Here is a 23,749-nt window from a genome sequence, read left to right on the forward strand (position 1 = left end):
AATAGCTCAGCCAGTGAGCATGTGCTCAGAATGTCTGGGTACTTCAAGCACTTGAATCAAGTGGGAGTTAATCTTCCAGAAAGAGAGGGATTGACAAAAGTTCTCTAGTCGCTATCACCAAGCTACTAGAGTTTCGTGATGAACTATAACATTCAAGGGAAGAGAATCCCGGAGCTGTTCATCGTGCTTAAGGGCGTAAAGGTAGAAATCAAGAAGGAACATCAAGTGTTGATGGTTAACAAGAGCACTGGTTTCAAAGAAGGACAAGGGCAAGAAGGGAAACTTCTTGAATGGCAAGCCAGTTGCCGCTCCAGTGAAGAAACCCAAGAACCCAAACCCGAGACAAAGTGCTTCTATTAGGGGAACGGTCACTGGTAGCGAAACTGCCTCAAATACTTGGTAGATAAGAAGGCTGTCAACTTCAACAAAAGTATATTTGATATATGTGTGTTATTGATGTGTACCTTACTAGTACTCCTAGTAGCAACTGGGTATTAGATACCGGTTCAGTTGCTAATATTGGTAACTCGAAACAAAAGCTACGGAATTAACGGAGACTAGCTAAGGGCGAGGTGATGATGTGTGTTGGAAGTGTTTCCAAGGTTGATGTGATCACCATCGCACGCTCCCTCTACCTTCGGGATTAGTGTTGAACCTAGGTAAATGTTGTTTGCGTTGGTGTCTGCATTGAGCATGAACATGATTAGATCATGTTTATTGCAATACGGTTATTCATTTAAATCAGAGAATAATGGTTATTCTGTTTACATGAATAATACCTTCTGTGGTCATGCACCCAATGTGAATGGTTTATTGAATCCCAGTCGTGGTTATACACATGTTCATAACATTGATGCCAAAAGATGTAGAGTTGATAATGATAGTACCACTTTCATGTGGCACTGCCGCTTAGGTCATATTGGTGTAAAGCGCATGAAAGAACCTCCATGCTAATGGACTTTTGAAGTCACTTGATTTTGAATCACTTACACATGCGAACCATGCCTCTTTGGCAAGATGACTAAAATCCCGTTTGGAACAGTGGAACGGGCAAGTGACTTGTTGGAAATCATACATGCTGATGTGTGCGGTCCGATGAGTGTTGAAGCGCGCGGCGGATATCGTTATTTTCTCACCTTCACCGGTGAATTGAGTAGATATGGGTATATTTACTTAATGAAGCATAAGTCTAAAATGTTTGAAATGTTCAAGCAATTTCAGAGTTACGTTGAGAATCATCGTAACAAGAAGATCAAGTTCCTTCGATCTGATCAAAGGGAAAGTATCTGAGTTATGAGTTTGGCAATCACTAAAGACAAGGTGGAATCGTTTCACAGTTGACGCCGCCTGGAACACCATAGCATGATGGTGTGTCCGAACGTCATAGTCGAACCTTATTGGATATGGTGTATGATGTCTCTTACCAATCTACCGCTATTTTTGGGGGTTATGCATTAAAGACAATTAGATTCACTTTAAATAGGGCACCATATTAGTCCGTGGAGACGACACCGTATGAACTATGGTTTGGCAAGAAACCAAAGTTGTTGTTTCTTAAGGTTTGAGGCTACGATGCTTATGTCGATAGGCTTCGGTCAGAAAAGCTCAAACCCAAAGCGGAAAATTGTATCTTCGTAGAATACCCAAACAAGACGATTGGGTATACCTTCTATCTCAGATCTGAGGGCAAAGTGTTTGTCGTCGAGAACATGTCGTTTCTCGAGAAAGAGTTTCTCTCAAAAGAATTGAGTGGGAGGAAGATAGAACTTGATGAGGTTGTTGAACCTTCACTTCAACCAGAGAGTAGCGTGGCACAGAAAGATGTTTCTGTGGCAACTACGTCAGTTGAAGAGAAAGCTAATGATGATGATCATGAAGCTTCAGATCAAATTACTATCGAACCTCGTTGGTCGACAAGGGTGTGTACAAGTTCTCAGTGGTAACCCTGTCTTAAAGGTCATGTTGTTGGACAACGATGAACCTATGAGCTATGAAGAAGCGATGGTGGGCCCGAATTCCAACAAATGGCTAGAAGCCATGAAATCCGAGATAGGATCCATGTATGAGAACAAAGTATGGACTTTGGTGGACTTGCCCGATGAACGGCAAGCCATTGAGAATAAATGGATCTTTAAGAAGAAGACATACGCTGATGGTAATGTCACCATTTGTGAAGCTCGACTTGTCTCAAAGAAGTTTCCGACAAGTTCAAGGAGTTGACTATGATGAGACTGTCTCAATCATAGTGATGCTAAAGTCTGTTAGAACTATGTTAGTAGTTGATGCATTTTCATTTACTAAATCAGGCAGATGGATGTCAAAACAAAGTTTCCTTGACGGTTTCCGTGAGGAAAGGTTGTATGTGGTGCAACCAAAAGGTTTTTGTCAATCCTAAGGATGCTAAAAGGTATGCAAACTCCATCGATCTTTCTATGGACTGGAGCAAGCATCTCAGAGTTGGAACATACGCTTTGATGAGGCGATCAAAGCATTTGGGTTCATACAAAGTTTGCAAGAAACTTGTATTTACAAGAAAGTGAGTGGGAGCACTACAACATTTCTGATAGGTATATATGGATGACATATTGTTGATCAGAAATGATGTAGAATTTCTAGAAAGCATAAAGGGTTGTTTGAATGGAGTTTTTCAAAGGAAGACCTGTGTAAAACTTCTTACATGTTGGGTATCAAGATCTATAGAGATAGATCAAGATGCCTGATAAGACTTTCACAGAGCACTACAGGTATCTCTGAAAGTGTTTGTTGGGTTGGCACGAATCGAGACTGGGATTTGTCACTTCGTATGACGGAGAGGTATCTCTGGGCCCACTCGGTAATGCATCATCATAATGAGCTCAATGTGACTAAGGAGTTAGCCACGGGATCATGCGTTACGGAACGAGTAAAGAGACTTGCCAGTAACAAGATTGAACGAGGTATGAGGATACCGACGATCGAATCTCGGGCAAGTAACATACCGATAGACAAAGGGAATTGTCGGGATTGATTGAATCCCCGACATCGTGGTTCATCTGATGAGATCATCGTGGAACATGTGGGAGCCAATATGGGTATCCAGATCCCGCTATCGGTTATTGGCCGGAGAGATGTCTCGGTCATGTCTGCATGGTTCCCGAACCCGTAGGGTCTACATACTTAAGGTTCGATGACGCTAGAGTTGTTATGGGAAATAGTATGTGGTTACCGAAGGTTGTTCGGAGTCCCGGATGAGATCTCGAACGTGAAGAGGAGTTCCGGAATGGTTTGGAGGTGAAGATCGATATATTGGACGAAGGGTATTGGAGTCCGGAATTGTTCCGTGGGTACCGGGTGACGACCAGCGTGTCCGAAAGGGGTTTTGGAGGCCCCGGCAAGCGTTGGGGGGGCTTATGGGCCAAGGGGAGGGGGCACATCAGCCCACTAAGGGGCTGAGCGCCCCTCCCACCCCATCTCACGTAACCTGGAGAGGTGGGGGCGCCTCCCCTAGGGCAGCCACCCCTCCCGGCTTGGGGGGCAAGTTTCCTAGGGGTGGGGGCACCCAAACCCATCTAGGGTTTCCCTTGTGGTCGCCACCCCTCCTCTAGGGAACCCCAGGGCGCCTCTTCCACCCCTCCCCCTATATATAGTGAGGGAGAGAGAGGGCAGCCGCACCCTTCCCTTGGCGCAACCCCTCCCCCTCTCCTACACCTCCTCCTCCTTCGCAGCGCTTGGCGAAGCCCTGCCGCAGAACCACGAGCTCCATCACCACCCACAGCGTCATGTTGTCAGAGTTCTCCCTCAACTTCTCCTATCCCCTTGCTGGATCAAGAAGGAGGAGACGTTCCCGGGTTGTACGTGTGTTGAACGCGGAGGCGCCGTTGTTCGGCGCTTAGATCGGAATCGCCCGCGATCTGAATCGCCGCGTGTACGACTCCACCAACCACGTTCTTGTAACGCTTCCGCTTAGCGATCTTCAAGGGTATGAAGATGCACTCCCTCTCTCTCGTTGCTAGTATGTCCTAGATTGATCTTGGTGGCACGTAGGAATTTTTTTGAATTATTGCTACGTTACCAAACAGATGGCTATGCCCCCCGCCGCTCGACGCGACTCCAAGGTCGCGGCGGCTAGGATTAGGTGCTTCTAAACAAGTTTGTATCCCAATCCCTACCCCAGATGTAATAAAACAATGACCGTAAGAACCCTAGAAGCCATCGATGCAGAAACGATGTATTCGAGGGTTCATCGATAGTGTTCCCCTAAACCAATCCCCCACCCCCGATGTGTTCCATCCCCTCTCTAACGCTCCAACCTTGTCCACAAATCGAATATACCACGGCTCAGTAGTGGTAAATTGAGAGACATGGTAAGGGCTTACTGCCATGGCCGATGCTCTGGTCAATCCGCTGCTCGCCGCCTTCTTGGATCGTCTTGCAGTTGCTCCAATGGTCGCCGCCGCCGGTGTGAGTGGGGAAGAGGGGGGGAGAGCGATGAAGAAGGGGGTGAGGGTAATTTATGACGCAGCTTCGGGAAACAACGCGACGTCTCGAGACCGCATCCACGCGTGCAACCGCCCATGCCCACGTGCCTAGGGTAGCATCGCTCGGGCCTGGCTCCGGAAAAAACTTGGCCAATTTGGGTGTTTGTCTGGATGCAGGCCCAGAGGTGCTTTAAGTTTCGTGCGGGCCAACTTTTAGATGTGACGCGAGCAACAAAACTGGCCGAAAACTGTCCATGCGGACCTGGCTGGGCCTAATGCAGGTATCCAAACGCGTCATGGGATCAGTAATGAGTAGTTAATTTTCTCTGCATGAGACACTTTGACCAAAAAGGAAAACACAATTCAATACAGTCCACTTTTTTAACTGCACCAGGTCCTTCTTGAGATGTCCATCTCAGGAGCTTTTGAAACACAACCCCACAAGGTCCGGCGGCACCTCTCGGCGCTCATGAGAAGACGCCGACGCTGAACGCAGCCATAATAGGCCAGCCTCATGCTGGCGCTGAAGCGTGCGACAGCACCGCCTTCGCCCCTCAGCCCGTGCCGCAGCTGTTGCCGGCACCTCCTTACAGATTCGAGTGATGTGCCCCCCCCTAAGAATAGCGTGAGGAGTCTGTCGAAAGGCCCAAGCCTGAGACCACCGGCTAGCGACAGGAAAACACCGATGGCGAGATGACCTACCGGAGGCCATGTAAGCCGAGAGAGGGGAGAAAATGTGGATGTAGGGATCAGAGTGGTCACCGTCGGGCATGTTGGTAGTGGACGCCGACACTGGAGTGGCCATCGGCAACAGCGGAGAGAGGGGCGGGCTCAGGAAAGGAGAGAGTTTGCTTTAGGGAGTATCTATCATCTCTTTAACGGTATACTAAATGGATATTTTATTATAGACTATAAACGGACTGAAATGAGCAAATAAATGCACTAAGGCCCCGTCTGCCCGTTTTCTGGCCGGTTAAGGCCTCCTTTGGTTTGGAGGATTTTTGTAGGAATTTTATAAGATATGATTTTTGTAGGAAAAATTCCTTTAGAGCCTTTTGGTTTGTCGGAGTGGAATCATATTCCTATGGAGGAATTCTTCCTATACTTCACATTTCATAGGAAAATTCTAGACTCAATGAAAAAAATCATATGAAGTGAATCAAAGGACATCTCCTTTCCTATTCATACTCATAGGGTTTGAGATGCATGTCATCTCATTTCCTATGACTCTTCTATTCATACGATTTTCCTACCCTATGAACCAAAGGAGGTCTAAGATACGGACCTCCTCCAGTTGTTTTTCATCCCAAGCACAAAATCAAGTGTTGACCTATAACTTGCACCCGTAAAATAAATACAGGTGTATAAACTTACATCCATTTCAAGCGGGCTCTAAAATGTGTTTAAATAAGTCTGAATCGAAAAAAAGTAAAATAATAGAACATCTTATATCTGTGAATGGAGAAAGTAACAAACACCGCACCACTCGATTTTCCAAAAGCGCACCATCTCCACTCTTACAAACGTTGACCGTTGACAGTCCGTACACAGTGACGTGTGTGGCAACGGCGAGACTGTTTGCGTTGCGTTGCGTTTGTCCGCGCACGAAGCATGTCACGACCTCGCCTCTCACGCCTCCAACGCACCACGCCCACCACGGCGGGCCACGTGGACGCTTCTCCACGCGGCGCCTTCCCATTGGACAGGTGACTCAATCCCCTGCCGGTCCTGCCCCGTTCTACTTCCAAACCAATCTACCCACCAGCCCCTCACACTTCCCATATTTCTCAAACCACCCACCGCGGCAGAAACCAGCACACCAACAAGGCCCTACTCCGTGATCCAAAAATACTTCCAGGGTCTCGAACGCAAAACCTTCTAACAGCAGCAGAAGAAAAAGAAACGATTTTTGCAATCGGAAATATAGCTCGCACGCACGCCCGCCCCTCCCTCCCCGTCGAGATCGTTCTCCCGTGCTCCGGCCCCGTCCACACTCGCCAGCTCCAGATCTCCAAACCCTGACCCCCCCGCATGCCATCGCGCTAGCCCCCCATGGCGCCGCGTCTCCTGCTCCTCGCGCTCGTCGCGGCGGCCGTGGCCGTGCTGCCGGCGAGCGCCGCGGTGGCGAGCATCGACCTGGGCTCCGAGTGGCTCAAGGTGGCCGCCGTGCACCTCGCGCCGGGCCGCGCGCCGATCGCCGTCGCCATCAACGAGATGTCCAAGCGCAAGTCCCCGGCGCTCGCCGCGCTCGCCGACGGCAACCGCCTCGCCGGCGAGGAGGCGGCCGGCATCACCGCGCGCCACCCGGCCAAGGTCTTCTCCCGCATGCGCGACCTCCTCGCCAAGCCCTTCCCCTACGTGCGGGCCCTCGCGGACTCGCTCTTCCTCCCCTACGACCTCGTCCAGGACGCGCGCGGCGCCGCCGCCGTGCGAGCCGACGACGGTCAGGTCTACACCGTCGAGGAGATCGTCGCCATGGTGCTCCACTACGCCTCCGGGATCGCCGACGCCCACGTCGGCCTGCCCGTGCGGGACGCCGTCGTCGCCGTGCCGCCCTACTTCGGCCAGGCCGAGCGCCGGGCCCTCACGCAGGCCGCCCAGCTCGCCGGCTTCAACGTCCTCGCGCTCGTCAACGAGCACGCCGGCGCCGCGCTGCAGTACGGGATCGACAAGGACTTCTCCAACGAGTCGCGCCATGTCATCTTTTACGACATGGGCTCAGGCAGCACCTACGCCGCGCTCGTCTACTACTCGTCCTACAGCGCCAAGGAGTTCGGGAAGACGGTGTCTGTCAACCAGTTCCAGGTAACAATTCTCCCGCCTCCAGCTCCTTTAGCTGTTCAATTCTGCTTCAACTCATATGCCTGCTTGTAAGATCTCTGAAGAAAAGATTGTTACTTATGCTTTCACATGCCTAGCTGATAGTAGATCTGGCAAAAAAAAAACATGAATTTTAGCTGCTATCTCGAATAGATAGCTACAGAAGAATCTAGTGCTAATGCTTTTAGCCAATTCCTCTGCAGGTTAAGGATGTCAGATGGAACTCCAAACTTGGAGGCCTTGAAATGGAAATGCGTCTGGTAAACTATTTTGCCGATCAATTTAACAAGCAGCTTGGCAATGGGGATGACATCCGTCAGTCTCCTAAAGCAATGGCTAAGTTGAAGAAGCAGGTCAAGCGCACGAAAGAAATTCTGAGCGCAAATACTGCTGCTCCGATCTCAGTTGAATCTCTATATAATGACATCGATTTCAGGTGCGTCCTTCCATACATGCATAATCTTTGGATGAACGTTTATATGAAACTTAAAGATGAACCAAACTGTACAAACAGGCCAGCATGTCCCATCTTATGTCCTGGATCGATTCTGAACACATGAGCCTTTTACTTGTAAGCAAACATAATCTAGAGTAGCATGGATGACAGGCCCTGTTATTTCATATTTGTCAAATGGTCTGACCTTTGATAGATCAAGTTGATTCCTTTGTCTCCTTTGAAGTGCATAAGTCTGTCTAGGGCACATCTAGATGTGCCCTAGTTGTTGCACATCTAAGTGACTCAATTAAACTAAAAAGAAAAAGAAAATGACAACAGAAAATGTCTGCATGAATCTTCGCGTAAAATCAATGATATAGGACTTAGATGTGCAATACTTAGAGCACATCTAGATGCGCTTTAGCAAAACTGAAAATAATCAATGACATAGGACTTAGATGTGCAATATTTAAGGCACATCTAAATGTGCTTTAGCAAAACTGTTGAATAAAATTTGTTCTGGTACTGCTTTTGCATATCTCTTGTGGATAGTTTCTACTACATTGAAGTTCTGCATCCGTTTTCATTGCATATTTATGATTATGTGGAACTTGCAAGATTATACCGGCTTCTTAACTTGTCATTGTTGGTATTTTCCGTAGGCCCATTGACCATTGATGTCCTTATTCCTTAATGCTTTGTTCTGTAATTATTGATCTTTTACCCCAGCTCATGCTTTCAGCTTTCCCTTAGTTTTTCTCAGATCATGATTAGGAAAAAAATTCAAGGTTTTACATGCTGACCGACATGCTGTTTATTACAGGAGCACCATAACACGTGAAAAATTCGAAGAGCTTTGTGCAGATTTATGGGAGCAGGCTCTGACTCCAATCAAAGATGTGCTCACGCATTCAGGCATGAAAATTGGTGACATATATGCTGTAGAGCTGATTGGAGGAGCTACCAGGGTACCAAAACTGCAGGTGATTATCACTCCTCCATTCAAGATTTATACTACTTGACTTGCCATTGAGGGGCTGTGATGGAATGCAGGACTATTGCATTGTTGAGTTTCTGAAACTTTCTGTGTATGCTCATGTAAACTAAACTGAATTTAGAACCTGGGTGCATGCGATTGCCTGCTTCTTATTTCACCTTTTCTCTCGTAAGAAGGTTTCATCGTGAACGGAATTCAGTATTTGGCATGGGGTTTATAAGCTGCTGTTAGTCATACAGAGGACTTCATTTACTTATGGAATAGAGTTAGATGCCTTATCTATCTGTACCATTTATTATTATTTTGAATCTCAGTGCTTTTATTATTTGTCACATTTTGACTCACGGGGCACATTTGTATTCCTCTGTTCCAGGCTAAGCTGCAGGAATTCCTGGGACGGAGTGAGCTAGATAAGCACCTTGATGCTGATGAAGCAATTGTTCTTGGTGCCTCACTGCATGCTGCTAATCTAAGTGATGGGATTAAGTTGAACCGCAAGTTGGGGATGATTGACGGTTCTACTTATGGTTTCGTGTTTGAAATAGATGGCCCAGATTATGTCAAAGATGAAAGTACTGATCAAGTACTGGTTCCAAGGATGAAAAAGATGCCAATAAAGGTTAAACAGTATTAGTCAAGCTTTTACTGTCGACAAACTTTGCCTGTTGTTTGAAAAAATATATCTGAACAAGATTTTTATTTGTCTGTTGTCTACAGTTGTTCAGGTCCATTAGACATACTAAGGACTTTGATGTCTCTCTCAGCTATGACAAAGCTTCTGAATTGCCCCCAGGTGTTTCGTCGCACAAGTTTGCAGAGTATGCCATATCAGGCCTGGCTGAAACCAGTGAAAAGTAAGCACAATGTTGATGTTATTTTGGTGCGCAGTCTCAAGTGTCAACTCTCAACCCTGCTCATAGTCAACTTAACAGCCTGAAAGGACCTTTATGTGAACTAATATTTATTGTGAATAGTCTGTCTGTAAAGTTGTAATACATATATGGTCATGTCAATATAATTCCAACTAAAAAAGGGCTCTAGCGCCTTGAAAATCAAGTGGTACTGCCATTCTGTTGTATTACTTGTATTCACCTCATGTTTTGGTTCAGTGCATCAATTTAAGTATTTAACAATGTACATTTTTCAATCAGGTATGGAAGCCGCAATTTATCTGCACCCATCAAAGCAAATCTACACTTTTCTTTGAGTAGAAGTGGAATTATTTCTCTTGATAGGGCAGAAGCAGTGATTGAGATAACTGAATGGGTTGAAGTTCCAAAGAAGAACGTAACACTAGAGACTAATACCACCGATGAGACTTTGTCTGCTGAATCAGGAACAACTGATAGTACAACAGATAGTAAGGAGAATTCTAGTTCAGGAAGTGATGCTGATAATACGAGCACTACCAATGATGAGACCAATGTGCAAGATACTATTACAGAGAAGGTGCTGAAGAAAAGAACCTTCAGGGTTCCATTAAAGGTAAACTATACTTGGTAAATTTATGCTAATATTGACATGGCATAGAACATATGACATAGATTAATTTTTGCGTCTTACTTTTTAATATAGGTCACTGAAAAAACAGCTGGTCCTGCATCAACCCTTTCGAAGGAACTGTATTCTGAGGCAAAAAGTAGGTTAGATGTACTTAATAAGAAGGATGCTGAGCGGAGGAGAACTGCTGAACTGAAAAATAACCTTGAGTCTTACATATACTCTATGAAGGAAAAGGTACCTTTTCTTTGCAAAGTTTTTAGCTTGTTGTGATGTGAACATTACCAGTACGTGGCATACTATACTGTGCATTACTTTTTATGTGACGCACCTTATTTATTTTTGACTGCTTAATTGCTGCCATTTGACACATCACAGTTGGAGGAAAGCACAGATATGTTGGCCGTCTCAACTGAACATGAGAGGGAATCTTTTACAGAGAAACTCAGTGAGGTTAGTCAAATAATGGATCTTGCTCGGGGTATAATTTGTCTAGGATATGTCTCATGCTGAAGTTGTTGACAAATGCAGGTGCAGGATTGGCTGTATATGGATGGTGAAGAGGCTCAAGCAAACGAATTTCAAGAGCGGCTTGATCAGCTTAAGGCCATGGGCGACCCAATTCTTTTCAGGTAATTAATTTTTATCAACTTAAGTTCATATCACTCAGTTACTGATATTGTTTATTTTTTGTTATACAGAATGAGTGAGTTAAAAGCCCGACCAGCAGCTTGCGGAAGTGCTCGATTGTATCTTACTGAGCTACAAAAGGTATCCCCGAGATGAGCAAATGACTTCTCTTATCTAAAATAATTTGTTCTTGACACAATGTACTTGAATTTCGTATAAGAACCAATATTGTTTACGTGATTGCACCTAACATAATGCTTGCATTAAGAAAGAACATAATACTTGAGCAAAAAACATTTATCTGGAAAGGTCAAGCATTGCATTACAACACAACTTGTTGGCATGGTTCATCCTCCACCCGTCACTGCCACAAAACAAAATTTCATGCACTGGTCATTCTTCATTTTCATTGGTTCTTGAAGCTGTCATTGCACTAAAATATTCAGAAGAGATCATGTCAGTGCAATCTTGAATCCTTTCTTACATTGCAAATTTGCAAAGTAGATTACCTGATAATAATCAGGCTTTTGTAGGCACAAAAAAAGTGAAGTTTGGACATTCCTGAGTTCCAAATAAGCTAAACATGCACTACATTTTAGTTTATCTGCATTATAGTACTGTCGAGTCTTAAAAATTGTAAGATGGTTCTACTAAATGGGTTCTGTGTTGTTGCATTCTCATGTATTCTTTCTCTTTTTTTTTTACCCTGCAGATTGTGAAGAACTGGGAGACAAGCAAACCATGGCTTCCAAAAAAGAGAGTAGATGAGGTCGTAAGTGAAGCAGATAAGCTGAAAGCTTGGTTGGAGGAGAAGGAAACCCTACAGAAGAGGTAGGCCTTTTTTTTTTACAGAAAAACCATTCTTGAGTTCTATTTACGCTCAAGTGGCTAACTCCAAGCGACCATTGCAGTACCCCTGCCCACAGCTCGCCTGCCTTCACATCTGAAGAGGTCTATCAGAAAGTTTTAGCCCTACAAAATAAGGTCAGAATTTTATACTTGACATCCTAGCACACGAGGCTCAACTTTGATCCAACTTCTCAACACAACGGGAACTCGGTTGATGTGCAGGTCTCTAGCGTCAATAGGATCCCAAAGCCAAAACCCAAGGTTGAGAAGAAACCCGCCGTAAAGGAAGAAGCTAACAAGGAGAAGACGGACTCTTCAGAATCTGCATCCAGCGAGTCTGAATCCACGGAGAAGCCGTCAGAATCGGATGCCCCTGAGAAGAATAACGATTCGGAACCAGAATCCCATGACGAGTTGTGATTATTAGAATCGGCTTTTGAACACCCCTGAGAGATACTACTCAATATACTCCGAGAAGATAGTTTGTCACCACCACAGTTTTGTTATGGCGGCCGAAAAGACAGAGGTTTGTGTAGGAATTCACGGCAGGCTAGATGCTATATGGGCGAGAAGAATTTGATGTCAATCGCTGTATAGCAGTATTGTGGTCTCTAGGGCATATGCTGTCAAGATAGCGCCTCAGAAAGGCTTAGTTGTCAGGACTGAGATGACTTTGTAGCTGCATTGTTGTACTGAAACTCATTTATGTTTTGATAACAGCTACTATAGAGATTTTATGTCTGGTAGGGGTATCGGTGTATCTGTTTGCTCTTTCATACTGTCAATCACGCAGTGCTGTTAACTTGCAGTTACTATAAAGGAATAAAGAGCGGATGTTTTGCTGAAAGACTAGAGTGCATCCGGCTGCAGGTTGACACAACGGTGAAAACGAAATTCGATCCACCCGATTGGCTTGAAAGTACGTTATAGAATTTTGAAATTTGTGAATATCTTTGCATGACGATGACGTCGTCTTTTTTATCTGTACGTTGGTATGGGTCGCGCTCTCTAGCATTTGGGTTGAAACCTTGTTTTACTTGGTTTTCATCAGAATATTTTCTCTCTAAAGATAATGGTCCTCTTACTACTGCTGGCATCCGTGTCAGTCTGTTTTTGCTTGTGACGGGAACTGCAAGATACAGAAGTACACTTAGTGGCAAGAAGATGCTGATAATAGCATTTCATTATAGCCTAAGGTTTGGCAGAAGCGGATTTGTATCACCCGGGTGCTCCACCCCTATACGAACATTAAATTCAAAAAATACCAAAAAATTTGAAAAAAAAACTGAGATTTTGGGATATAAAATCTGGATTCCCGATCCGTGTGAAATTTCGTGAAAAAAAAAACTAGGAAACGTATTTGTGGCAAAAAAAAGAGACAAAATTTCTATGTGTAGAAAAAAACTGTTTGAATGGATTTTTGTTCGGACAGTATTTCCTTCGCCATTGATACTTTCCCGGTATTTTTTCACGAAATTTCACACTGGAGTAGATTGAGAACCCATGTTTGATATCCTCAAATTCAGATCTTTTTGAATTTTTGGTATTTTTTACGTTTAATATTTGTATAGGGGTGTGGAGCACCCAGGAGCTCATGTGTATTTTCTAAGGCCTGGCTTGTTAGAACTGGTTCCGGCCAATAGGATATGTTTTGGGAGGGCTCGATAACAAAAGGGAACATTGTTTTGGGAGAGCTCAATAACAAAGTGCTATGTCAAAGCGAGGGAGTTGAGTGACACAACCTAGGCTGAGGCTACGTGAAGATCATAGTACAATACACGTAAGAGGGGGACAAACTCCAAAAGACACCACATGATAGCTTCGATAAAGGCAACACCGAAGCCACCGGCAAAGACCACAGACAATCATTATGAAGGAATTGCGCCACTGCCAACCCCACAGCCGCACACACCAGATGGTGGTGGTCATTGGCTAAGGCAGCCTGCAAACAAGGACGACGAACATTCTAACTCGCTGAGCTTGCACGAAGGATGGGCCGATTCTCCACCGAAAGGGTGGTTATTGCCAAAGGAGCGGGGAGAACAAGTGATGAAGAAATGACATGATCTTAGAGAGTGCCCGTGATGAAATAATCTCCACGAGAAAGATGGCACCCATGTGTGGAGTGTAAACCAAAGGCACTGCACAACGACGACAAATAACAACAACACGAGCACCGCATGACGGAAAGGTGAAGATTCCGGAGGAAGCTCACAAGTCACAAGAATGCCGATCTGCAAAGGAGTTCGCCGGAATGGGATGAAGAGTCGAGCATGGATGCCGTGCCGGGACCACATAACCAACACGAACGGAAGGGGGAGCATGCATGCCGGGGCCACGAACGGAAGGATGCATGTTTTGTTGTGAACTTGTTGCGTTTGCTTGTTATTTGAGATCCGTCGGCATCAAAGACAGGGAGAGAAAGAGAGGCCGTCAAAACCATACTCCCTCCCCCAGGGCTCCGAAAGTTGACCGTTATCAAACTAGCTCCCTAGGAGGACCAGTCAAACACCTCGACTTGCTACCGCGGCCACTAGCACCTATAGTACCAACCTCGTCTCAACTACCTCCCACCACCACATGCCCTGACGCCCTGACCCGGTCCATCTTACACCCTGCCAGCATGTCACTCTCTCCTCACTCGTGCCTCGCAACCCCAGAATGCTTCTCACCTCCAGAATCTCAGCGCCGTCTCGTATATAAACATCCCCGAACGGCTAGCATGACACACACAACCCCGACGCTAGAGCGATCAAGAACCGAGCCAGCCGCACGAGGAGGTCGAGAAAACTGACAAAAGGTGCTCGATCGATCAAGCGAGGAAGGATCCATGGACAGGAATGGCGTCAAGGTCACCTACATCGAGACGCAGTTCGTCACCTCCGACGCCGCGGGCTTCAAGTCCCTCGTGCAGCGCCTCACCGGCAACTCACCCGTCGCCGCCACGCCCGCGCGCCAGCTCCACAGGCCGCGGCCCCGCCACGCCGACGGGTGGAGCGCTGCCACTGCTGGACCGTCAAGCTATCGCATTCCCGCCACGGCAGGCCCGGTTACCGCAGCGGCGAATGACGCGCGGACGGCCAACGCCGGCGCCACCGGAGCGTCAAGCTATCTCATTCCCGCCACGGCAGGCCCGGTTAGTGTAGCGGCGATTGAGAATGACGCGCGGGCGGCGGCGGCCGCTGGGCAGCCGTCGGGCCTGGATGAGCTGCACGGCCTCTGCGATTACACGGAGCTTTTCACCGTCGTCGGCGCGAGCGAACGGCATCGTGACGGCAGTTACAGTGGTTTCCCCTATTGAAGTGCAAGTGTAAATACACACACAGGCTCTAGGTGTTAAGATTCAGCCTTTGTAGCCATAGACAGCAGCATTTGTAAGAGACTTGGCAGCGCAAACATTTGTGTATGTAAAGTTGTAATCATTCTGGGACTTCACGATATATATTCAACATCTGGGGGCTGTTTTTACTCGTAAATCCGATCTTGCATGCGTGCTAGAGGAGAGGAGAGGAGGCACAAAATATATTCGACATTTGTCTGGGAGCATTTTTTTTTCTGGAGACAGACGGGTGATTGATCCTTTCAACCCAGTTTCGCATAAATTTGGTCAAAGTTTACGAGGTTTGACTTCAGACAAGTCTTATATGCAAACTAAAAAGGACCGGAGGGAGTACTACACAAGAAACATACATTTCCGCATAATATTTTGAGTGCTGAATGGGGACAGTTTTTTCCATATATGACGGAAACATTCTTTATTTGTGTGCGGTGCAACACCGACAATGGTCCCATGCAACATTGTCTACGAGGCTTTGCCTATCTACTCTACAGATTCAATGAGAAGTACATGCTTGCAGCAGCAGCTGCGACAAGTAACACGAGCAGGGACACATACAAAACTGGCTCAATCTCTTCACCAAGTACAACACACAGCGACACATACTCTTCCCAGTACATACACCAGTGTCTAGAGTTCTCAGACTACACATATCCTAAGCCGGCCCCTGCCATGCGGTGCAACATCGCCTTCCTTTTGTTTTCCAGAAAAGAAGGATCTCGAGTACGAGTACCATTCACGCCAGGTGATGCGAGAAGTAGGTGCAGAGCATCACCTCCTCTTCTTTTACTTTCACTTCTTTCCTGTTGAGGTAAGGGAGTTGTCAAATTCCTGAATTCTGCGGTTGCTTAGACCCATCCGAAAGCATGAATAAAGAGAAGATCGCAGCTCCACGGTGACCTAGCTGTACAAAAAAATAATCCTATGTTTTCCGAGGAAAACAAGAGCTACAAGCACCGACACGCGAGACATTAATCGCACCACCAAGGCGTTAGCCATATTTCATACCTGGGCATCATTCTCCGGACCAAACTGCAGCGTCAGACTGAACTCTTAAGTGTTCAGTGCTGTTTTCTAAGTTCTGCATCCCTGAATGACTAGCAGTTCTTGCAGCCTTGCGGCACCTGATCAAATTTCTCTAGATGGGCTCTAAACGAAGATTGCATACTGCAAAAATTCTGAAGCATGGGTGCTGCTTTGTAATGGGTTGGTGAGGGTCTATGGCTATGGCTATAGAAGCTCTCCCCATATTTTTCTTGCTTGGTTAGTTTCGATTCATGGCGTCTTCGTTTGTGAAATAAGTATCTCCGTTCCGTTCTACTGAGCAAAATTGATCTACCATTCAAGCAACAAGCCTACAACAGAATGCCTCTTGAAACACAAAATGGGTTCACAGAACGGAAACAAGCAAAGAAAATATAGACATGTACTGCAAGAAGCATACCATGGTGGGTGGATGTGAATAATGTTTCCTTCTACAAGATCCACATTGTCACATATTTTGGGACTGAAGATAATGGTCCTCTTACTACTGCTGTCATCCATGTCGCAATCTGTCAACGGAAGCTGCAAGAAACACAAATACACTGATAACACCACACTGGCACGAGACGCTTAGCATAAGGTTTGGTTTGTTAGAACTTACCCCCAGTAAAAGATATGTTTTGTGAGGGCATAACAACATTAAAAGATAGTTCTAAGGGTAGCACTGCATTTTTATCTTAAATGTCTGAACACTACATGGTTGGGCAATTCAAAAAGAGTGGCCAACCGCCACGCGGAAAGCTATCCAACATGCATGACTTGCACAACACATATTCCTACAATTACCATTTAATAGCAAGCATGTATTTTTCATGCGCAACAATTATTACTTTTCTTGGAAAATAGTATAAAAACAATATGTTAATTTGCTGCAAGCAATAAGTAAACGAAAGAACAGAAGAGCTTTTGAAAGATAAAGATGAAACACAGACGTTACTCTTTTCTTTCAACAGGCAGAGGCAGACTGTTAGTTTTCCTTCCAAGGACCTTGACAAAATTTGAACAGTAACTCCCTTTGAATCACCTGGCAATAGGAAGAGTCACTGCATCATCAATATATGAATACACAATTACACACTGATGAAGGTTATTACACTAACTGCTTCAACTAGCAAGTCTAGCATAACTATACAAAGTTCACGATAGCAAAACTAAGAGAACTACCTAAATAATCTCGCGCTCTGTTATACTGCCTCGAGAACTCAGCATGCCTATCTTTCTCCATCTGCATAATCTGTTGCATCCTTCCATAATAACCAGCTCTGCACAAAGAAATAAAATATTTAGAATAGCATAACATTCGGTGTTATTTCAACGCGCATTTGGTAAGGAATTGTCAGGGTTACTATACCCGGTTGATCTCATGGGGAGTGCAGTACCCTCCATATCTGTTGCAGTGAAAGCTTCTTGGAATAGGTCAGACATAGTTTTTCGGTTTCCCTTCACATCTTTGTTCACCATAGTCAAGTTGTTTCGAACAGTATCCTGTTGCAGGAATGAAGTATCATGACGAACAGTACAACTGAACAACTACCAATAACAGCAGTTATATTAACAACATACTTCCGCTTCATCCTCACTAGACGTTTCACCAATAGCATGCTCTGAGTGCTCTTCACTGTCAAGATCCCTCTGACCTAGAAGTGCTAGTATTTTCTTCCCTGAAGTCGAAACTTTTGGCTTCCCTTCCTTAGCTTCGGTTTGTTGATGAATCTGCATTGAAATGTTCAGAGACAAGCTAGCTGTTGTCTAAGAACTCCAAACAATGAAGCAGCACCAAGAAATACCCACCGAAAATGGTGTTCTAACAGATGAGGCACTTCTATCCTGTAGATCTTCAAGAAGTTCAGCAACTGAAATGTTCGCATTCTTGGTTGGATGGGCAAAATCTGGGGGCAATTCTTCAGTTTCAGTTTCTTCATCGATATTTTCGAACTGCTCAGCCATCATAGTTTCTATAGCTTTAGCTGGTCGCATTCCTGACAAAACTTCTTGTTCCCCAGCATACGAGTTTTCACTCTTTACGCCTGACAGAATAGAATTGAATCCACGTATTGAAAATTTGAGCTTATTTTCACATTTGCTCCCTGCATCAGCACCAAAAAAAGGAGAACGAATCATATACGATACACGCCCGAAAAAGTTATGCAAGAAAATATTTACATGCCAAAGTCCTGCGCCGCTTCAAGAAATATCAGAATCTACTTAATATGTATTACGGAGCATGCAGTGAATCAGTGACATACTTTTGCTTGTTCCAGCAGATAGGAGTGAGACACTATGAGCATGAGGATCTTTATGCACATGGGCTAGCTCATCAGCTTCTTCCTGAACTTCATCCCAGATGGCTGATTCATTGTGGCCCGCCATTCTGTTATCATCCTCTCTCTTTTTTGTTGTAGCACAGGCCAGCGAGAGCCTTGTTGGTTGGACATCCTGTTGATATACAATAAAAGGCAAAGCCACATGTTCAGCAAACATTTCATATGCTGCTACATGCCGAAATTTGCAGTATTGGCCAGATATGTAAGAAGATGTCAGATACATTTGCATAAAAATGCAGTGGAAGGTATAGTTTGCGCATCTGGTAGAGTGGTTCAGGGTCCAGACACAATACTATGAAATTCGTTGCACATGAGCTGCAACAATGTTTATGAAATTTATTGGCCAAGCAAGTAATGAGCAATATGAAATACCAAAGCCTATGTAGCTCAGCATCAGGAGAGGCAGCACCTCATCAGATATCGGATCCTCGAGAGAATCAGAGACGCGGTCGGGGTGCTGGTGAGAATGAGCGGATGCGCAGTCGTACTCATCGAATCTTTCCATGGCAAATGCCCTGAATCAACTGCACACATAGGTGTTGTCAGGCAGCTAGCGAAGTCACAGCACAATTGGTGAAAAGAGTGAAATGCCCTGCCTGCTGCTGGCGTGTGGCGCTGCCTGCTGGGGCGCCGGAGTGCCGGATGCCCGACGTGTCGGTCAGTCTGCAAGTTGCGCCGCCGCGCCCTCCTCCCCTCGAGGACCTCCACCCGCTCGCTCGCGGCGCCGGCGCCGCCCCCCACGATTCAGCTGGCGGGCCGCGTGGCCGCGGCCTCGGCGACTCGAGAGGTCGCGCCCTCGCCTCGCGCTGCGCGTAGCTCCTGAAGCCTTGCTCCTCAGCTCGCTGGCCGACCTGACCGCCCTGCTCGTCGGCGGAGAGACGCCGCGGCCGCCCGCTCGACCTGCCGAGCAGCAGGCCTCCAAGGTCAGGGTTCTGCTTCTGGGCCTTGCACCTGGGAGCACCATAGGCCAAATGGGCCTTTGGCTCGGCCTTGTGCGAGAGGAATGGCCCCGCGGTTTCTGAATTAATCGCTGCGTATCTTTTTATTTTCAATTCCATCTCTGCATATCTTTGGTACACACAGGGCCGGGGAATCCTTGAAATCACTGACAGTTTTGTTAAAGCACGTCTAGATGTGTCCTAAATATTGCACATCCAACTATCCAAGTCCTCTGCCATTGATTTTACATGAAGATTCATGCAAGCATTTTCATTAGCCTTTTTTTGTTCTTTCTAGTTTGATAGTTAATTAGATATGCAATAACTAGAGCACATTTAAATATGCCCTAAACAGACCTAATCACTAATTTAGGAGTACTCTTTGCAAAGGTCACTCCCACTTTCTCAGGTTGCGATAATCTGGAAGTTTTTCTTTTTTTCTAGATCCATTTATTCAAAAACTTTTATATCTTAAACCATGCGTCCAAATCTTGAACCGGTTTCATCATTGTATTCCTCGTGTCGAGATCCTCAAAACTAGATCTCATGTAGATAGATTTTGACGAATTTTTTTATGAAAAAAACTGTACGAAAAAAACAAACCAGGCGCGCGCTTTTTTTTTTCTTTACAAAAAAAGGCACGATTGTGCCTCTCGCGGAATCAAACTAATACTTCTACCTATCACCCTCCGGGTGAGTTTGAGAGACAATACTTGGGAGGACTTCATCAACCTGAAGACCCGTTTTCCTTATGCACCGGCTTGTGGTCAAGTGCTTTCTCAAAGAAAGAGGAATGTTAGCGCTTCTACTTTGAATACTCGTGCCTTCTTTCTTTTTGCCCTTAGATTATCATAAGCGGGGAATGGTGTGTGGACTAACTATTCATGCGATAGATCATACATTACAAGAGAAATTGAAATACATTAAAAATCTATTCCTTTCAGTTCCACCTATTTTATTTCTTGTTGGCTATTCTTCCTACATATTTTCGGCCTTCTATCACAATTTAGCTCCTAGATGTTGAGCTAGGCGCAGCTACTTCATGGCCCTTCTGGGTTGGGCCACACACGTCCGTGCTTCCACAAGAAGTAACATGTGTCTCTCGCGGAAGAAAAAACATATTTTTCCCATTTTTGAGAGGCACGGCTGAAAGATCGTGGATGTCGCCTAGAGGGGGGGAGGGTGAATAGGCGCTTTAAAATAATTACGGTTTAGACTTGAACAAATGCGGAATAAACCTAGCGGTTAATTTGTTAAACACAAAACCTACAACAACTAGGCTCACCTATGTGCACCAACAACTTATACTAAGCAAGATAAACAACTATGTGATAGCAAGATATATGACAAGAAACAATATGGCTATCACAAGGTAAAGCGCATAAGTAAAGAGCTCGGGTAAGAGATAACCGAGGCACACGGAGACGACGATGTATCCCGAAGTTCACACCCTTGCAGATGCTAATCTCCGTTTGGAGCGGTGTGGAGGCACAATGCTCCTCAAGAAGCCACTAGGGCCACCGTAATCTCCTCACGCCCTCGCACAATGCAAGATGCCGTGATTCCACTAAGGGACCCTTGAGGGCGGTCACCGAACCCGTACAAATGGCAACCCTTGGGGGCGGTCACCGAAACCGTACACTTTGGCAACCCTTGGGGGCGGTCACCGGTACCCGTCAAATTGCTCGGGGCGATCTCCACAACCTAATTGAAGACCCCGACGCTTGCCCGGAGCTTTACACCACAATGATTGAGCTCCGAACAACACCAACCGTCTAGGGCGCCAAGGCACCCAAGAGGAACAAGCTCTAGGGTGCCCAAACACCCAAGAGTAATAAGCTTCTCAAACTTCACTTCCACGTATCACCGTGGAGAACTCAACCGATGCACCAAATGCAATGGCAAGGGCACACGGAGTGCCCAAGTCCTTCTCTCTCAAATCCCACCGGAGCAACTAATGATAGGGAGGAAAATGAGAGGAAGAACAAGAAGGAGAACACCAAGAACTCCAAGATCTAGATCCAAGGGGTTCCCCTCACATAGAGGAGAAAGTGATTGGTGGAAATGTGGATCTAGATCTTCTCTCTCTTTTCCCTCAAGAACTAGCAATAATCATTGGAGGGATTGAGAGTTAGCAAGCTCGAAGAAGGTCAACAATGGGGGAAGAACACGAGCTAAAAGGATTAGGTTCATTGGGGAAGAAGACCCCCTTTTATAGGTGGGGAAAAATCCAACCGTTATGCTCACAGCCCGCACAGAGCGGTACTACCGCTCCAAAGAGCGGTACTACCGCTAGGGCGGAAGTACCCCTTTGAAAAACAACAGCAAGGAGGCAAAAGGCCAGAAGAACCGCCGGAGCGGTACTACCGCTCGTCCTCACGGTACTACCGCTCGACCTCACGGTACTACCGCAAATGGTAGCGGTACTACTGCTTGCGAGCGGTACTAAAAAAATACATCCGGACCTACCACCGCAAGACTTGGGACGAGTTTTTGGTCCGGAGCGGTACTACCGCTATAGGAGCCGCGGTAGTACTGCTCTGGAGCGGTAGTAAAAAATTACATCCGCTCCAATTCGCGGTAGTACCGCTGCAGCCTTTTCATAACACCAAAACTGCCACAACTTTTGCAAACGGACTCCGAATTCGATGAAACCAAGTTTGTTGGAAAGCTAGCGACAAGGGCTAACACAATCTTGAAAGAAATATCAATAAGAAGAAAATTAGAAAAGGCCCATAAGAAAATGGTGAGGACCCTTCCTCGGATAAGACCGGTAAAACCTACAACACCGAAAACATCATAGAAGACCCATGCGAACTCCGTTTTCGATGAACTCAAGCTTGTCATCAAGATGACCATAAGCTCTAAGACTCACAAAGAGAACCAAACAAGAACCAAGAAACATGATGTAAGGATGCAATGGTTTGAGCTCTCGACGAATGATACGATCAAGCTACTCACTTGAGAGCCCCCCTTGATAGTACGGCTATCGATCCTATAACCCGGTCTCCCAACTACCACCATGAGACCGGTAAAATAGAAAACCTATCAAGGGCAAACCTTTGCCTTGCACATGATCCACTTGAGTTATATGATGACGATCTTATCCTCCTCAAGATGGACCACCTTTCTTGATTGCGTTGGGTCGATGAAGACTAGATGATTGATTCCCCATACTCCACTATGGGTGAGCCACTCTTCGGCACATCTTCACAAGTCCATTGACACCACAATGGATGGCAAGCTTCAAGAACTTGATCTCTTCGTGATTCTCCACTTGAAATTGCACACGGCAATCTTGATGACGATCACCACTTGATGTCATCCTTCCCATGGGTTGTATGATATCATCCTCTTGACGCAAGCCCATGGACACGTACCTAACCCCAGATAGACTCTCACATAGACCATGGATTAGTACACAAAGTGCAATGGACAATGCTTACGATACCATGGGATCACTTGATCCCTCTCGGTACATCTTCTACTCTTTGTGAGTTGATCAACTTGATTCACTCTTGACTTAGTCTTGATCAACCTTGAATCTTTCCAACTCTCTTCATTTGGATGATGTCTTGAAGGTAAACATGAATGATCACACAATCTTCTTCTTCAAGACATACTTGCAATAAGCTCAACTCTCAAATGACCAATCTTTGGATAATTCCTTGAATAGCACCTTGGTCGACACAAATTCTCCTTGAAACCAACACATGTACTCCAAGAAAAGCCTATGGACAAAACCTTCAAATATAACTCAAGGAAACCATTAGTCCATAGAGATTGTCATCAATTACCAAAACCAAACATGGGGGCACCGCATGTTCTTTCAATCTCCCCCATTTTGGTAATTGATGACAATCACTTTCATGAGAGTTTATACAAGGAATTATGCATCACCAAGCAATGCAACAATCAATAATGCATGTGTATGAGATGCAAATGCTTAGGAACAAAACCAAAGAAAGGAGAAAACTCTGAAGACTTCTCCACAAAACTCTCTGAAACTTCTCCCCCATTGGCATCGATTGCCAAAATGGGCGAAAAGCATAGAAGGGCAATATAAATTGTGTTCCTCCATAAATTGTGTATTTCTCAACAAGAGAGTGGAATGCAATACACATATCCAACGGTAAAACTTGGAGGAAGACCAACTATATTGAGGCACCAAGATTGCTAAAGGAATGATATGCCACAAGGACATAACAAAGAGAGAAACAAGCAATCAAGCAATCAAAAGATACCAATTGAAGCAAGCTATCAAAAGATACCAATTGAACCAACTAGGCCAAAGATCCTACGAGCTACATGAATAAAGGATATTATGATAAGAGCAAATGAGTGTTCTAAAGAAACTAGAGAAGCTCCTCATGATTTGTGCACACCTAAGAATTTTTGTATTTGGATACAAAGTGCA

General features: G+C 45.5%; 2 protein-coding genes across 4 annotated transcripts; one reads left to right on the forward strand and one right to left on the reverse strand.

Moving 5' to 3' along the window:
* Positions 1 to 6,416: 6,416 nt before the first annotated feature.
* LOC119317620 (heat shock 70 kDa protein 17-like) lies at positions 6,417 to 12,536 on the forward strand. The gene is made up of 13 exons (XM_037592103.1): positions 6,417 to 7,262; positions 7,481 to 7,713; positions 8,537 to 8,696; positions 9,084 to 9,329; positions 9,428 to 9,564; positions 9,862 to 10,195; positions 10,286 to 10,447; positions 10,589 to 10,663; positions 10,742 to 10,842; positions 10,912 to 10,981; positions 11,553 to 11,671; positions 11,752 to 11,824; positions 11,912 to 12,536. The coding sequence occupies exons 1-13, from the start codon at positions 6,510 to 6,512 to the stop codon at positions 12,107 to 12,109; spliced, it is 2,661 nt and encodes an 886-aa protein (XP_037448000.1). The 5' UTR covers positions 6,417 to 6,509; the 3' UTR covers positions 12,110 to 12,536.
* Positions 12,537 to 15,427: 2,891 nt separating this feature from the next.
* On the reverse strand, positions 15,428 to 19,279 carry LOC119317621. Of its 3 annotated transcripts, none has more exons than XR_005153674.1 (10): positions 18,991 to 19,278; positions 18,804 to 18,918; positions 18,317 to 18,506; positions 17,862 to 18,157; positions 17,634 to 17,783; positions 17,422 to 17,555; positions 17,235 to 17,332; positions 17,008 to 17,094; positions 16,471 to 16,592; positions 15,428 to 15,829 (listed from the first exon to the last, which is right to left on the reverse strand). XR_005153674.1 is itself a non-coding variant. In XM_037592104.1 (10 exons), the coding sequence occupies exons 2-10, from the start codon at positions 18,897 to 18,899 to the stop codon at positions 15,763 to 15,765; spliced, it is 1,245 nt and encodes a 414-aa protein (XP_037448001.1). In that variant the 5' UTR covers positions 18,900 to 18,918; positions 18,991 to 19,277; the 3' UTR covers positions 15,428 to 15,762. The 3 variants fall into 3 exon arrangements, 2 of the variants coding, with proteins under 2 accessions (XP_037448001.1, XP_037448002.1); XM_037592104.1 differs by having other exon boundaries at positions 17,003 to 17,094; positions 18,991 to 19,277; XM_037592105.1 differs by lacking the exon at positions 15,428 to 15,829 and having other exon boundaries at positions 16,470 to 16,592; positions 18,991 to 19,279.
* Between the last annotated feature and the right edge of the window lie 4,470 nt (positions 19,280 to 23,749).

This window comes from Triticum dicoccoides, chromosome 6A (genome assembly GCF_002162155.2).
Source record: "Triticum dicoccoides isolate Atlit2015 ecotype Zavitan chromosome 6A, WEW_v2.0, whole genome shotgun sequence".
Taxonomy (NCBI): domain Eukaryota; kingdom Viridiplantae; phylum Streptophyta; class Magnoliopsida; order Poales; family Poaceae; genus Triticum; species Triticum dicoccoides.

Excerpts from the sequence above, each read along its gene's own strand:
- LOC119317620 (XM_037592103.1), top strand. The coding sequence starts at position 6,510 with ATGGCGCCGCGTCTCCTGCTCCTCGCGCTCGTCGCGGCGGCCGTGGCC. Across the intron at positions 10,843-10,911 it reads GGCGACCCAATTCTTTTCAG|AATGAGTGAGTTAAAAGCCC; the intron begins GTAATTAATTTT and ends TTTGTTATACAG. Across the intron at positions 11,825-11,911 it reads TTTTAGCCCTACAAAATAAG|GTCTCTAGCGTCAATAGGAT; the intron begins GTCAGAATTTTA and ends GTTGATGTGCAG.
- LOC119317621 (XM_037592104.1), bottom strand. The coding sequence starts at position 18,899 with ATGGAAAGATTCGATGAGTACGACTGCGCATCCGCTCATTCTCACCAG. Across the intron at positions 18,507-18,803 it reads AGGATCCGATATCTGATGAG|GATGTCCAACCAACAAGGCT; the intron begins GTGCTGCCTCTC and ends GTATATCAACAG. Across the intron at positions 16,593-17,002 it reads TGTTGAAAGAAAAGAGTAAC|CTTCCGTTGACAGATTGCGA; the intron begins GTCTGTGTTTCA and ends TGTTTCTTGCAG.